At 29.4% G+C, this 14,688-nt stretch overlaps 2 protein-coding genes and 1 long non-coding RNA gene across 3 annotated transcripts; 1 reads left to right on the top strand and 2 right to left on the bottom strand.

The window, feature by feature from the left end:
* Positions 1-1,629: 1,629 nt before the first annotated feature.
* Positions 1,630-6,175, top strand: LOC130901555 (uncharacterized). Its single transcript, XR_009060296.1, has 2 exons — positions 1,630-1,840; positions 5,993-6,175. It is a non-coding gene; the product is annotated as an uncharacterized LOC130901555 (long non-coding RNA).
* Positions 3,676-6,959, bottom strand: LOC130901549 (dolichyl-diphosphooligosaccharide--protein glycosyltransferase subunit STT3A). Its single transcript, XM_057813016.1, has 9 exons — positions 6,231-6,959; positions 6,008-6,175; positions 5,564-5,922; positions 5,321-5,512; positions 4,871-5,263; positions 4,485-4,819; positions 4,156-4,430; positions 3,944-4,096; positions 3,676-3,887 (listed from the first exon to the last, which is right to left on the bottom strand). The coding sequence occupies exons 1-9, from the start codon at positions 6,328-6,330 to the stop codon at positions 3,739-3,741; spliced, it is 2,124 nt and encodes a 707-aa protein (XP_057668999.1). The 5' UTR covers positions 6,331-6,959; the 3' UTR covers positions 3,676-3,738.
* Positions 6,960-7,921: 962 nt separating this feature from the next.
* On the bottom strand, positions 7,922-14,679 carry LOC130901545 (male-specific lethal 1 homolog). Its single transcript, XM_057813001.1, has 6 exons — positions 13,452-14,679; positions 12,779-13,352; positions 12,374-12,507; positions 12,196-12,320; positions 11,935-12,138; positions 7,922-11,879 (listed from the first exon to the last, which is right to left on the bottom strand). The coding sequence occupies exons 1-6, from the start codon at positions 13,782-13,784 to the stop codon at positions 11,783-11,785; spliced, it is 1,467 nt and encodes a 488-aa protein (XP_057668984.1). The 5' UTR covers positions 13,785-14,679; the 3' UTR covers positions 7,922-11,782.
* Positions 14,680-14,688: the final 9 nt, after the last annotated feature.

The raw sequence follows: 14,688 nt of genomic DNA, 5'->3' as shown, positions 1-14,688 counted from the left end.
AATTATGGAAACCAAATTTATAATAACAACCATACAACCCTATAATACAGTAATCATTTCTATACTCTTAATAAATTTGGAATATAAACGATAAAGATCCAAGCGAGATATTTAAAAGATTTTTTATCTTTACCAACATTTCGAAATTCGATGTTTCTAAAAATAAAATAGGACACATATGGGAACAAGAATTAATACGTTCAATGAATAAAATATTGAATAAAACTGAACTAATTTTCTTTGTATTTAGACTTAATCGTATATTTTGTTTATAAACTGATTTGAATTTAAATAGAGTGAATATATTAAAACCGAAATCAATATATCGCGACTGATACTATTATGTTTCCAAGGTCATCTAATTACACATATATATATGTAGGAATGAATAAAAGAATATTATTGAATAGTAGGTACATAGGTGGTTTTTTACTACACACATATACGTGGAACGATATTTTAAAACTTTTATTATAAATTTGGATACTTTAAAAGTTATACCGAGGCATTATTCTTATACAACAGTTTTTACTATGGGAAAGTATTTATTTTTTAGTTACGGGTATGCCTAATGAAACAAAAACATCAAAAAATATATGCTAATGTAATAAAACGCTAAAATGATCAAATAAAGTACTCCAATTTCTGATGTGAAATAATATTATGATCGATGACTCTATTTGTTGTCTAAGACGACACTTTTCAAATTATTGAGCTTATTTATTTGAGATAAATGACGACAACGCATTAATAACCTTTCAATTTAATAAATTGTAAATAAAACAGCATTATAGAATTTATTGGGGGCCCTTATAAAATTGCTCCAACGCCGCATATGTCTGCACAAGTATCATGAACGGCGCTACATTATTTCAAGATTACTCGCACTATGTATTCAATTCCAATCCGTTTATTATATCATTCCTTACCTGTTGAAGATTTCTTTCTCCATCGATATATTGAATTTCAATAAATATTTTCTATGCAGGAAATATAGACTTTCATATTGATAAAATATTTATTGCAAATGCAACGAATAATTCGTGATGATAATAAATTTGATTAATAGCGAAAATGATACTAAGATAATAAATCGTCTTCAAAATGATTAAAAACATTGACTTAATCATGATGAAAGACTCTGTTATGGGGCTTTTCAGAGACTATGATCGGTATAATCCCGAATTTTTGGAAAAGGTTTTGAAAGTAATCCGTATCTGAATAGAACCTTTTCTGTCCTGAAATACGAATGGATAAACACCATCAGCTAACGGATTATTTCGTTTAATGTTTTTAACGAAACTGAACAATTCCACTATATGGTTAAAATTTGACAAACTACCGAGGCTCATGGTTTATATAATTTATCGTTTTATAAATAAAAATAGCTCTATATTATTAAAGTTTAGTGTCAAATTCCTGTGAGTGGGTAAATAACTAATACTCCTCCACAGCAATTATTATACACCTAGAATCTATCTAGGTATGAAATCAGAAAAAACAAGAAATTCATGGAAAAATTAAAACGCGAAACTAAAATAATAAAAAGAGGGGTTTTTCTAGGTCGAGGTGCAAATTTGATTGTCCGCCAAAAATCCAACGCGACGTGACATTCGTAAACTGTGATAAAAATCTGATTCTCCTGATATGTTGATAGGTGATCTACAGATCATAGTTTCCGGAGTGTATCTTATTTGGAAGCAAAGTGGAAAAAGTCCAATTGTATACGATAAAACAGATCAAAAACTTGAAATTCAACAAAAAGTTGAAAAAGTATCCAGCTCTATACAATAAATGACAGTTCAAAAACCTTCCAAAATGGCGCTGGTGTAAACGAAAGGTGTGGTATGAATGTAGCAATAATTGTAGATAAATTGAAGTATACCGAGTTAAAAGATAAAACCTAAAAGAATTATTGTGAGAGAACGTACACTTAGAGTGATTTTATTTTATTTCTTCAATAAAATTTAATATCATGGCTCATTATTGAAAATTTCAACAACTTACGTTGTACAAAATTGTGAAAAGTTTTCCAGGGTGTAAATAATATTTGGATCTGCAAATTATCTTAACATCGTTTTCTGATGTTGAAAGGATTAGTACATCGTCTGCGTATGCCAGTAGTTGGGTTCTCTTTATTTTTAGTGCCCCTTCTCTGTTCAAACCGATTTTACATTCTAATACTAACATTGAACAGCGTTTTAATCCTGTATTGGTCTGAAAACATTTTGATATCCTTTGGTTTGGTGAACTTATTAGCTTTTTGAAATGTTAAGATCATTCATAATGCTGTACAATTAATGTCTATTGACAGTATCGTAAGCTTTTTCGAACTGAGCAAATTTACCCATCATATCCATACTTTATACTTTGCATTTGCTTTGGTGTGGGAATATGATCTGTAACAGATCTTCCCGATCTGATCCCGCATTGATAGTATCTGTCCAAATTTTCTCCAAACTTCTTTCTATGATCTTAGCCAATATTTTTTCCCTTTCTTGTGTATTGGTATCATTATCCACGCTTCTGGCATTATCTCTTGTTCCTATATATTACTTAAATGATAGATTCTTGTCTTAGAGGAGTTCTACCGTATTTGATAATTATGATTCTATTTCGTGGGTATACCGTTTTTTAGTCCATGTATTGTTTCTCGTATTTCCTTCTTCGATGGTGACATTATATTTCCGTTACTATAAGTTGTAAGTTCCTTCCATTTTTATATTTTAAAAATTTAATCTTACATAAAGGTTTTGTGAAAATATCTGTTATCATATTTTCTGTACATAGGTAGGTAATCCACTGTGATTAGATTTTCTCTGATCTTTCCATGAATGAAATGGTATCTCAAATCTATATGTTTACTGCGTTTATTGAAATGACCATTCTTTATAATAGCAATAGTACTTTGATTGTCAATTTTTAAAGTTACAGTCATGTTAAAGTTAGTCAAATGTTCAATCATTACTTTTAAATATAACAGTTCTTTTACACATTCTGCAGCTGCAATAAACTCTGCCTCAGTGCTTGACAAGGCAACTACAGGTTGTTTTAGTGAACTCCAATTAACTGGTCCATCACAAAAATAGACTACTTATCCTGTGGTACTTTTTCGAGTCGTCTTGTCACCCGCAAAATCAGAATCACTGTTTGCCTCTATTTCCATCTTGTTATTGCATTTTTGATACACAATTCCATCCTCTTTGGTATTTTTCAGATATCTCATAATTCTTTTTCTTATCATCTGTAATATCTTCATACTTTTCTTCACCCTGTATAATTTCAATCAAACCATTTGCCTTCAGGATGATTGTTATCTGTAAATTAGCTAATTTTTGCATTTAAGTCTCCTATTTTGATGTCTTCCTTTGGCATCATGCTAAACACTTCTTTTATTATTATACTTATTTTTTCTTTATGTATATTTATTTCTACGTAACACATTCGCTCTATATTTCCCGTGTTAAGACTTTCAGTGCTTCTTTGCAGTATGTACTCTTTACATTCCACGGTCCTATCGTCAGTGTTATTTCTCTTCTTTATTTCCCACAACCGAATTTTCAGTCCTTTATTGAATTTTATTCCTCTCAATTATTATGAAACCCAACTCTCATAAAAACGATTACATAATATAAATAATTAATAAATTGATTGAAGGAATTAAATGACACTCAATTAGAAATAAGAGTTTATTTAATATGTTACATAAAAAAAGAAATGTAAAATATAAATGTAGATTTACACCCCTCTGTTTGGAAGATCTTTAACTTTGTATATCCTCACCAACCAATGTTCAGTTGTATACGCCTCTTCTAATACATCCAATTCAAAATTTTTATTTCCGATTTCAGCCCCTCTCACACGGTCATAACCTGGCGGTTTTCCACCTAAAAAGTTTTATTATTTAGGAAACTGAATGCTAAAAATTTGATGAACATCTTACCTTCTGTATATACTTGACCAAATCTATAATAGCACATTTTATACATTAAACAATTCAATAAAGTTTGAGAACCTTCTTTGTCTACCCGAAATTCGCCGCTGGGAGAATAGTAATCCCATTCTTTTATATGAGCACCACGATCTGTACTACCACCTAAAAATACATAAAAATTGATGTTTTCAATATAAAGAACTTATATTCCTAACATTCACCTATTCTAACCATCCACAAAAATTTATTAATATCGTCAGATGAATAACCAGTAAGGCCTCCAAAAATTACCAACACGTAATCTACATCCAGCTCTTTCATTATCTCATATGCCTTCTCTTCTGTACTAGCCATTGCCTGACCAACTCTACTAATATGAGTATTATTCCATGTGTTATTATCAACGAGAATTGTTCTATTAGCCATTGCTGTTATTTGATAACCATAATCCCACCAAGACATGATTTTAGCATCTTCAGGTGTATTCATCTTTAGCCTAAAAAAAGTGATTAGAGAAAAAATGTGTGATATTGAAACCTTTCTTATTTACCAATAATAAGCTTCCCTGAAATCATCAAATATTATTCTTCCTCCATCATGTGACCTAGCACTTAATACTATGCTTGGAGAACTGTATGCTTCTGATGTAACCCAAGTACAATGGAATGTGTAGGAAATCAACAAGACAGTAACAATGCCAACAAATATTGAAGATATTTCATTTTTGAAGCCTTGATTTGCTTCTATTTTCCTATATTTTTTATTTTCAGTTTGTTTAGGAACATCTACATTTTTCATAAATTTAGAAAGTAAATGAGATATAGTTATACCACTGAGGATACACATTATTGGAGCAAGTACCAACATTAAACGTACCATTACACCCTAAAATATTTCACAATTATTCAGTTATAAAATTTATTTGTAGTAACTTACTGCAAAGTAAATGCTAGTAATTCCATACAGAATCATAAAAATGTTAGCATCTGTCAAGTGTTTGAAGCAAAAATATAAACCAGCTGGAAATAGGAACACCAAAATTTGCAGATCAAAGTAAAAAGAGCTCCAAGAGGTAGGTTGATGTTCTGAAACACTAGCTATAATGGGAATATGATTTTTGGCATATGAAGGATCTAACAGCGAGTAAAATCTTCCTGTCCATGGTGATATTTTTCCAGATACTGTCAAAATACCTCCAACTAATATGGTGAGAATTCCAACTGTGTATATTAAGAATGTATATAGAGTTTCAAAGTCTGTCTTAGATAGTTTACTACGAATGTAGTCTATAAATGCTATTATTTGACATAAGCCAAATACTCCCAAAGCCTGAAACAAAATTAATATATGTAACATATGAAATGAATTAAATTAAAATATACTTACTAACATATGTTCAGAGCTCTGAACTGGTTGAAATCCTACAAAAGATATTTGCATGGACAAAATAGTACCCACGCAATACAAAGTACTATATGCCACATAAATGCGATGTCCAAATCTACCAGTTGCCATAAGAGTTAACACATGTAAAGGTATTAAATTGATTAGAAAGACATAACCTCCCCATGAAGATACCTAAATAAACATCATAACAAAATCATATAATTCAATAAATTAATTACTTACCATATAAAAATATGCCAAAGCACTGAGGGTTCCCCAAAAAATAGTCCCAGTTTTCACAGCTTTTATCCAAGTGTAATATGTAAGAAGCATACAAAATATTGCAATACCCTCATTATCATAGCTACCAGCTACAGATCTACTGATGTATCCTGGAACAATTGAAACAAAAGCTGCTGCTACCAAACCAGCTCCTGAATTCTTAACTTCTTTAGTGAGCAAATATGTTATAATAGTAGTAAAAGATGAAAATAAAGGCGCTAGGAAAACGCATACATTTCTAATATCTATAGTAATATTGAGCAACCAACATAAGTGATAAATTGCTGCCGATGTTACCATCAAACCAGGATAAATAGTACCTAAAAATGATTAATCATTAATCACAAAATGTACCTTCATACTTTATGAAATTAGGTTTCTTATTTGTAGATATATTCGACTTACCTCCAATAATTCTTCCTAAGGGATACCACGCACGATCGTCAAACCAATTGTGAAAAGAATAAAACCCTTTTTCTGCTAAATATTTGGTTGTACGATAGTTGAAATAAGGATCGAATTCATGAATAACGCTTTCAAACCTCAATACGGAAAACAGCCTGGTGGCAAAAGCTAAAAATTATCAAATTTATAAATAACCATGAGTAGCAGCACATAAAGAACTTACAAAGAACAGCGGCTAAGGCAAGTATGGTTAAAGTAAGAAGAGTTTTTTGTTTATTTGCATTTTGGGGTTGCAATGGATTTTTCTTCCCAAATCCTAACATCTTTACGTGGATAGAAAAGCTTGCAGGTTATAGCCGGTAGTGGAGATAAATCTATCTTATCAATACAAACTAAGTCGGTTTTCTAACTTAATGGAAAATTAAAACCATGTCTTATTCACACTACCACTAATTTAACATTAAAACATCTATTTTTATCGTATTCAATTAAAGGGTAATTTTATTTAATCACAAACCTTTATTTAGTATTTTATAACTGTCCTGCATGACATCTTGACACGTCACTGATGTGTCAACATAGATAAATGTAAAATGTAAATTAAGGATAAAATCATTGAACGTATTTAACCATTTAACAAAATGATTTCCTAAATACAAATTAAGGAAGTTAGGAAAAAAAGAGTTATTCTCTTATAGATATGAACTTGATTTCAATTTAAATATTTTTATGTTGATAAATAGTAAATATTACTCTCAACTTATCGCTTGCTTATTCGTGCATCCTAGTACACAGTAGGCCTTTACTCGTTTACTCATATAATTGACTAAGTAAAAACGACAGTACAATTAGCAACAAATGGACAAAAATGCAAATAGCTTATAAACAAACAAGATCAAACAACTTTGCAAAGATTTTATACATGTTTGCAAGATGGACAGTCGAGTCACACAACATATGTGGAAACGTGCTAGGTTTCTTTTGGTTAGTTTGTCAATCTAATGATTATTATGAAAATAGAATAAATCCAACGTTCCATAGAACAAAAAATCCTTTAAATTAGCTTCCTTAATATTACGTCTATTGCCTTCTGTCTCATAAGCTTGTACGACTATTGAGTTTCTAAAAATTAGGAAAGGTACCCAGATTTGGAGTAATTTAATGATACTAAAGATCAGAACTAGAGTTCTCAGTATGTATGTATAATTATAATATGACCTACCTAAAATATTAAACATTCAATTCAGAAGTAAATTTTTGAATACATTAATAAGTGGTGAAATTTGTAGTATAGTATGGTAATAAATATTCTGCAAGAATATTAATAATGTATGGTATAGGATTTTATGTTGACTCATATATCTGACATGTTACTATTTGTTATAATACGGTACAATTTATTTACTACTACAATTATGTATTGCAAAGTGATTTTAATAAAATAGTTGAAAGGGTCGTAGCTTGACCTAGATGAACTCGGTATCAAAATTTTTTGGGGCGCCCTTCAACCTAACTGCATAGAAGCCTAAATGGAGGGTAAAGTTTTTCACAAAGAAGCAAAAGCACTGGTAATAAGAATAAGAATAATCTTATTGAGATGTTTGGCCTTTAGATAATAGGGACACATTTGAAACTTGTTCTTGTTCCATGGAGGTCCTTATTTAATTTTTTATAAGTTTTGATTTTGATAAACTTCTTTAATCAGTTGTAGAAAGGGTCAGAAATTGAAAGGCTATTGATATATATTAGTATTCATTACATGAGTTACTTAACAAAATAAATTTTCTGAATTTCGAATTTTAGTGATACATGGGTTCGAGGTCCCCTGTTTTTGATACAGCGGAAGATGCGCCCCTGGTAAGTAGGTGAAAGAATGAAGGAAGATTAGGAAAATTAAAAAAAAAAACAAAAAAATCATTCTTAAGAGTGTATTAAAAAACAAAATATATTCTTAGTAAATGTAGTATGTCTAAGTACAATACAATCCTGAACATACAATATCGACTAAATATAAAAATAATATCAAATTCCTTCTAATTTTTTTATATTATCACATTGAAACTAAAAACGAAAGTGAATAATAATTTTCTATACATAGAACGTCTTAAGATCACATTTAGGTATAAACCTTCATAAATAAGCGCGTATATTCTCAAGTCGTCCTGTAGTGTCTCAAAAATATATTAATTTGAATTAAAATTAATGCATTTATAATAAAAATAACCCCTTTTACTGAAGATTGATTTGTGAGATCTTAACTTTTTGATGAAAACTTGTTACAGTCACAGTTACCCCATAAAAAAACGAAATTTGATTACTAACATTCGAAATTATATTTGAGACACTATTCACAAAATACAATATTTTTCAATCTAAAATTCTATTCTAAATAAATGTGGTTTCGATACTGAACACTAAATAAATACTATATTTGTCATGAAAAAAAAAACTCAAAATTATAAATATTCTCGGTTCCGTTTTAGAACCATGTACAAGTAGTGCTAATTTTAAACAAAAATACTCTTAATCCAGGCTACCAAGGTTTTCACCTCCGATTTTCATGAACTTGCTTGGTTAGGTAATTGCATAAGATCTTTTTCAAAGTACCTTTAAAAACCTTTAAAATGAGAGTTCGTAGAACTCTCTAGCATAAAAACTAAGAAACTAAGAAAGTTGTGGCCGAAATAAAATATAAATAAAATTTATCCAGTGTACTTTATTTACATACTAATAATTATAAGTTTGAACGATTTAGAATGCAATGCCTTTTTTTCAAAATATCTGGAAAATTATACTTGATAAGGAACAAAAAGTTACAATCATACCATAAAGTATGATTGATACCATTTTCGTCGAACCCTTTAAGAGTTGCTCTTTAAAAAATAGAAGGCTAAAGAAATTTAAAACTTATAGGTTATAAAATTCCTTATAAATCTACGTTTTGGGCGACTAATTTGCTTAAAAATTAACCATATTAACATTGTATAAACCTTGTAAATAAATTTTTCATTCATGATTTATAGGGGTAGAAAATTTTAAATACATAATATTCAAGTTAAAAGAGAAAAAACTATAAGTACATCTGTATACATATTTTTTCAATTTTAGCCGAAATAGGGAATGACCGTAAGGGTTGAAAATTATAAATACAAAATAGATAAAAAAGTCCATTTAAAATAAATAAATAATTAAAAGGAATAACGTCTATAAACATTTGATTTCAATTTTTTTCAAAATAAGAAATGATTTATAAGGGTGAACATTTGGAAAGCAAACAAAGTTGAACACAAACAAAAAGAGTCAACTCAATATAAGTAAGAAACCACTAAGTAATTAAATACTATTTTTTTTTATATTAACTGAGGGTGCTTTATAAGGGATGAAATACATCAAGCAGGGTTGAAAAAATATAAATACTATATTAAGGCATTAAACAACGTTTATTGAAACCTTAAAAGTATTTTTCTACTCATTAAATGCTTACACTTGTGATTTTATTGATTTTTTGCAATAAGGGGTAGTTTTCACCCCTAACAGTAATAAGCACATATTGGCCTATGGTAGATTTTGATGATATGAGTAAGTAATCCCAAATTTTCATGCAAATCGATGCAGGTTCATGGAAATCGGAAGTAATACCTCATTTCTTCTTTGGTAGCCTGGACTATATACCAAATTATTCTTAAGAAAATTGATTTATGTGTAAAGTTATGTGAATTTTGTATATTAAGTAAAGTTATGATAGAAATAACCTTTCCATATATAAAATCGACAGTGAAAAATCATGGTGATCTAGATACAAGCGAAAAACTGGAAAATGTTATGTATCATTTCACTTGTTTTCAAACTGGTGAATTAGATTCCGTTTCGATAAAAAAAATATCAATTTTCACTTGATTAAAAGTGTTCAGTTGAAGAAACCCAGAATTTTCACAGTTACTAATGTACAATTCAATATTTAATGTTGTTACTTTGTTTGTTACTATTATCAACGGGAAATGATTTTTTCAACACTTCCAATTCAAATGTCATCCCTGTATACAATATATTTTAAATATCAAATTAATATAATAAAAATAAAATATCTGTGAATAAGTTGAAAAATATTTTTCCTAATGAAGACTTCGAAATGTGTTTTTAAATATACCAAAAAATATAAATGTTATGTAAAGTATTCAAACTAAACCAGTAATTATTTAAACTCAACTTTAATGAATTGTATGTTGAAATTTTTTGATTCATTTCTATTATATGCTTCCCATGAAAAAAATCTCATACAATTTCATTTTTAACAATGAAAATAAATTAAGAATTCGAACAATCAATTTATCAATATATATATTGCAAAATTCAATAAAACCATAGCACATTTAGGAAAGACTAATAATTATATGATAATACTGGAAAACATAGAAAAACACACAAAAGTCATCTTAAGAGCTCTAATAGAGAGAAAATTAGAAAAAGTGTAGAATTTCCCCCGTAATTCATAGATCTTTAACTTTACACTATCAACAAAATCAGTAATACAGTAAAGGAGCCACATTTTCAAATGAACATCACATGCACGAGGGAAGCCAGACAAAAGGATAAGACTCGATTATGCAAAACTATTTTGAATTAATTGGGATATTTTAATTTAGATTTCGACGTCCCGAACCTCCCCAAACTGCTTATATCCCTCTAAAGGCAGTGTTCAGAATTGAACTTGAACATTAAAAACGCGTTTGACTAGATTTTGAAGGTCATCAGTTCAGTTGTGATTGTATCTGCGTATCAGTCGATGGTGTTCTGTGTAATAAGGTGTTATTTCAAAGATGAACATTTCTCATAAGAAGCGTATTAAAATAATTTCTTTAAACACATGTATATGATGGTTTCGAAATATAATTTATTATCACCAAAAAGAAAAATGTGGTCGCAAATGGAAAACAACTGTAAAACTCATTAAATTTTAGAAGAAATATCAAATTACATTCTAAAACTAATGACAATCTCACATCGGGTAATTTACCAGACCTGCATCCAATTATGAATTTATGGCATATTATCAAGTTTTAGCTGTTTTGCAAAAATGATAACGATTGCTATAAAATTGTGGTTCCTTGATGATGAGGTCAAGAAAATGTGCCATAAACTAATAGAGTCAATGTCAAAACGTGTTGTTGAGGTGTCTGCTAAAGGAGGACATACTTTTAGAAAATGTTTTTTTTTAATTTGTCCCAATGAATTCAAACTGTATGGTATTATCTTATAGATGAATTTATTGTGATTAAATTTTTCAAATTAAATTAGAAGATATAATGACTGAAGATTGTGAAATTTAATTTACTGCCATTAGAAGCTTCCCATGAAACAGTTCATATCTACAACTGTCATTTGAGAATCAAAATAAGTTGAGAATTGATAAAACATCTATATTTCAGTAATCAATGTAAAATAGGATATATTATTCATAGGACTTCTAATACTGTTCAAGACTTAAAAAACTATTCCAGATATCAGCCTTATTTTGATTAACGAAATTTCAAAATTAGAATTGAAATCAGAACAAACTCCAGATTCCACACAAAACTTTTCTGAACGCAAGTATTTCACTTTGGCTAGACCACCACACATTTATTTGAACTTGTACAAATAGAACAGAAAACTTTTTGTTTCTATTTATATACAATAATTTACACAAAATTTGTTATAACATTTAAAGTTTTTCACGTTTTTTTGTTTAATATGAAACCAAGTCCAGGTACCTGTTTATTCATTTTATTCTAAATTTCATCTTTTTGATGCTCTTCTCCTCATTTTTGATTTACGGGCATGTGGTCTTTTGGTTAACAGAGTTGGATTATCGATCCAAGGTACTTGAAACTCACTAGAACATAAATATTTGAAAAAAGGCTGTTATTATTGCAAATTTTATGAAATACCTCGGGGTAAATTTGGTTATAGGATGACCAAAGGCTGCAACTGGTAACTCTTCAACAACTTCCAAATATTTAATATCTTCTACTGTTGGCCATAAAGACATCATTGGTTCACTTCCTTCACCTTTAGAACCTAATGCAATCCGTTCTTGTCTTTGTTTTAATTTTTCAATTACCCTTTGCTCTCGTATCCTCTGAACATCCCACCTAAAAAAATAAATATGAACTAGTAGATACCACTACAATGATTTCACTGCTATTCACCTTTTTCTCCTCCTTTCATCATTTTCAAGTTTCATATGTCTTTTATTAAACACCTCATCATCTAAATTTTCTGTTCCTTCCATTGTATAACAGCTCGCATATATTTTGTGACGCCATCTCGGTACCTGAAGTAAGTTAATGTATTAGTGAAAAACACAATTTTTCTAAAATATCTTACTTCTAATGATGAAGCAGCTGGACACTCCCCAATGTCTAATTCTGATGGTGATACTATTCCCAAACTCACATCATGTGACTGAGTTACATAAGCTTCTGTAGACATTAACACATTATATGTGTCTTTGGTTGGACCTTGAACAACAAATATTCAATTTGTAGTTATTTACTTCTAATAAAATGTAATTTGATTAAATTTTCACTAGGAAATAACAGTTGTCTTAGAAAAATAAGTTCCAATACACCTGATTACTAAAAGATCTATATTTCAATGTTTAGTTACAATTTAGTTATGGGACAAAAAATGGAGACAATACAAAATATCATACAGCGCACTCTATTAGTTAAGAAGGAAGTTGTTTAATCAATGGCGGGATAATTAAAATATAGGTTATAAAATACTTACGTCGTTTTTTTTTCTTGAACCTCTTTCTGTATGTTTCTTTTTCTTCGAGATTGAAGGATTCATTGTGTGATAAGCTGGAAGAATTGCTCGTAACTCTTTTCCTCCTAATGCTCATCCTTAAATTTTTCATAGGATCAAATTCACCAATGTTATTTATAGTGAAACTATAGTTTGACACTTCTTTAGGTATTGTACTATTGTAATAATCACTTTTCGATTTCCAGCTATGGTCTAGATTGTTTAAAAGTATGTCCTCACTATCAAGTTTAATCACAGTATTTACAATGTTTTCATCATAGTTTTTGACAGACACTGGTTCAATAATGTTTATTTGAGATTCACTGTCACTTAGATTTACACAGTTTTCATTTTTATAGTTTATTATATCAAGAGAACAGTCATTATTTGGGGAATACTGCCCTTCTACAAATTGATCATCATCATCATCATTGACTTCCTCTTTTATAGGGCCGTGGGTCATATCTTCCACAATAACCTCTTGAATATTTTGGTTGCCTGCTTTCTCAAACTGATGCGAAATTCCTTTTTCAATGCAGCTTATTCTTTCTTTAAGCTGAAACATGCAAATAAAACGTTATGGTAAATCAAGAATCTAAAAAGTGGAAAAGCGTGGGTTTATGTTTATACTATTTGCGTAAATAATGGAACTTACCATTTCATTTTCTTTTCGCAAAATATAAATTTCTCGATCTTTATCAATAATATCATCGTTCTGTTGTTGAATTAAATCAGTATGTAAAATTAACCACTCTTTGATAAATTTAACCTCACTTTCGGCGGGTATTTGACAGTTGAATGGCGGACTTTTTGCTGGCACATTTATTAAACTACCATTAACGACATTTGTTGGGTAGATATAATCGACAACATTTATTTCTTCCTCGCTTGAATCTGTTTCTGCGTTATTTACCTCACTATAATATTCAAAGGGTTTTGCACATTTCGACAATTTTGAACTATTTTCATGATGAAAATCTTCGGACATTTTCGGGTACAATCGCTCTATGTTTTGATCATTGTTTATGCTTGGCAATTTACAGCAAAATTGCGACGGAATTTAAATGATTTTCGAATTCCTCAGAGAAATTTAAGTTTGCAGGTGAATTGAATGACGATGACTTTTTTTTTTTTGATAAAGTTAAGTTAATGACAAATAATGGAAGTTAATGAGGCAAGTTGTTTCTATAAAATCTATTCTCTTTTGGATGGATTTACAAAATATAGAATATTTTATACTATTGGAAAATAATGAGAAGGACGTACAAAGTGGCTAAAAGTGTGTACTCACTATTCTTAGTTACATCGATTTCAAGCTGATAAAAGTAAGGTTATAATTGGTGCATTCATTATTAGAAAGCTTGTTTCTAGAATTTGTTTCAATTTATAAACACTAACACATAACAAACAACGAGTTTAAACACTAATTAGTTAAGTATATGCAATAACCACAATTTTAAACGAGTTTTGAACAAAAAAGACACAATTGATATGCGGCCCATTATTGCAAAAATAGTCAATTTAATGAATGAAAATGAATTTGAAACAAAAATATTGTTACTTATAATTTACTTGAAGAAACATATAATTTTTCAAAAATTAAATACTTTGTCAACACAAGAATCATCAACAACGCGAATTATACGATGTGTTTTGTTCGTTACGGCAGCTGTACCTTGGTAATATGTGTAATGAACTTCTTCACATCTGTCAGTTCGTTCGATTTCATATTTAATGAAATAGCACAAGAGGAAATAGTGATATTATCTATCGAAATAGAAGAAATTTTTCACTCAAGTAGTAAAATAATCTAGCTATCGTCAATTTCATACTTTTGTTCTAAATAAATTATATTTAAAATTATTTTTATAGCATTGAATGATAGCAATAGA

The sequence above is a fragment of the Diorhabda carinulata genome, chromosome 1 (assembly GCF_026250575.1).
Source record: "Diorhabda carinulata isolate Delta chromosome 1, icDioCari1.1, whole genome shotgun sequence".
Classification (NCBI taxonomy): Eukaryota; Metazoa; Arthropoda; class Insecta; order Coleoptera; family Chrysomelidae; genus Diorhabda; species Diorhabda carinulata.
Note: the sequence above shows the minus strand (reverse complement) of the source record. Positions and strands in the feature narration are given on the sequence as shown.

Bases quoted from the DNA above. Each gene is read 5' to 3' on its own strand.
- LOC130901549 (XM_057813016.1), bottom strand. From the start codon at position 6,330: ATGTTAGGATTTGGGAAGAAAAATCCATTGCAACCCCAAAATGCAAAT. The intron at 5,513-5,563 runs GTAAGTAATTAA...ATGTTTATTTAG, and splicing joins CTTTGGCATATTTTTATATG to GTATCTTCATGGGGAGGTTA. The intron at 3,888-3,943 runs GTAAGATGTTCA...AAAACTTTTTAG, and splicing joins TGGTCAAGTATATACAGAAG to GTGGAAAACCGCCAGGTTAT.
- LOC130901545 (XM_057813001.1), bottom strand. From the start codon at position 13,784: ATGTCCGAAGATTTTCATCATGAAAATAGTTCAAAATTGTCGAAATGT. The intron at 13,353-13,451 runs GTAAGTTCCATT...TGCATGTTTCAG, and splicing joins TGCGAAAAGAAAATGAAATG to CTTAAAGAAAGAATAAGCTG. The intron at 12,139-12,195 runs GTGAATAGCAGT...TTATTTTTTTAG, and splicing joins GATGAAAGGAGGAGAAAAAG to GTGGGATGTTCAGAGGATAC.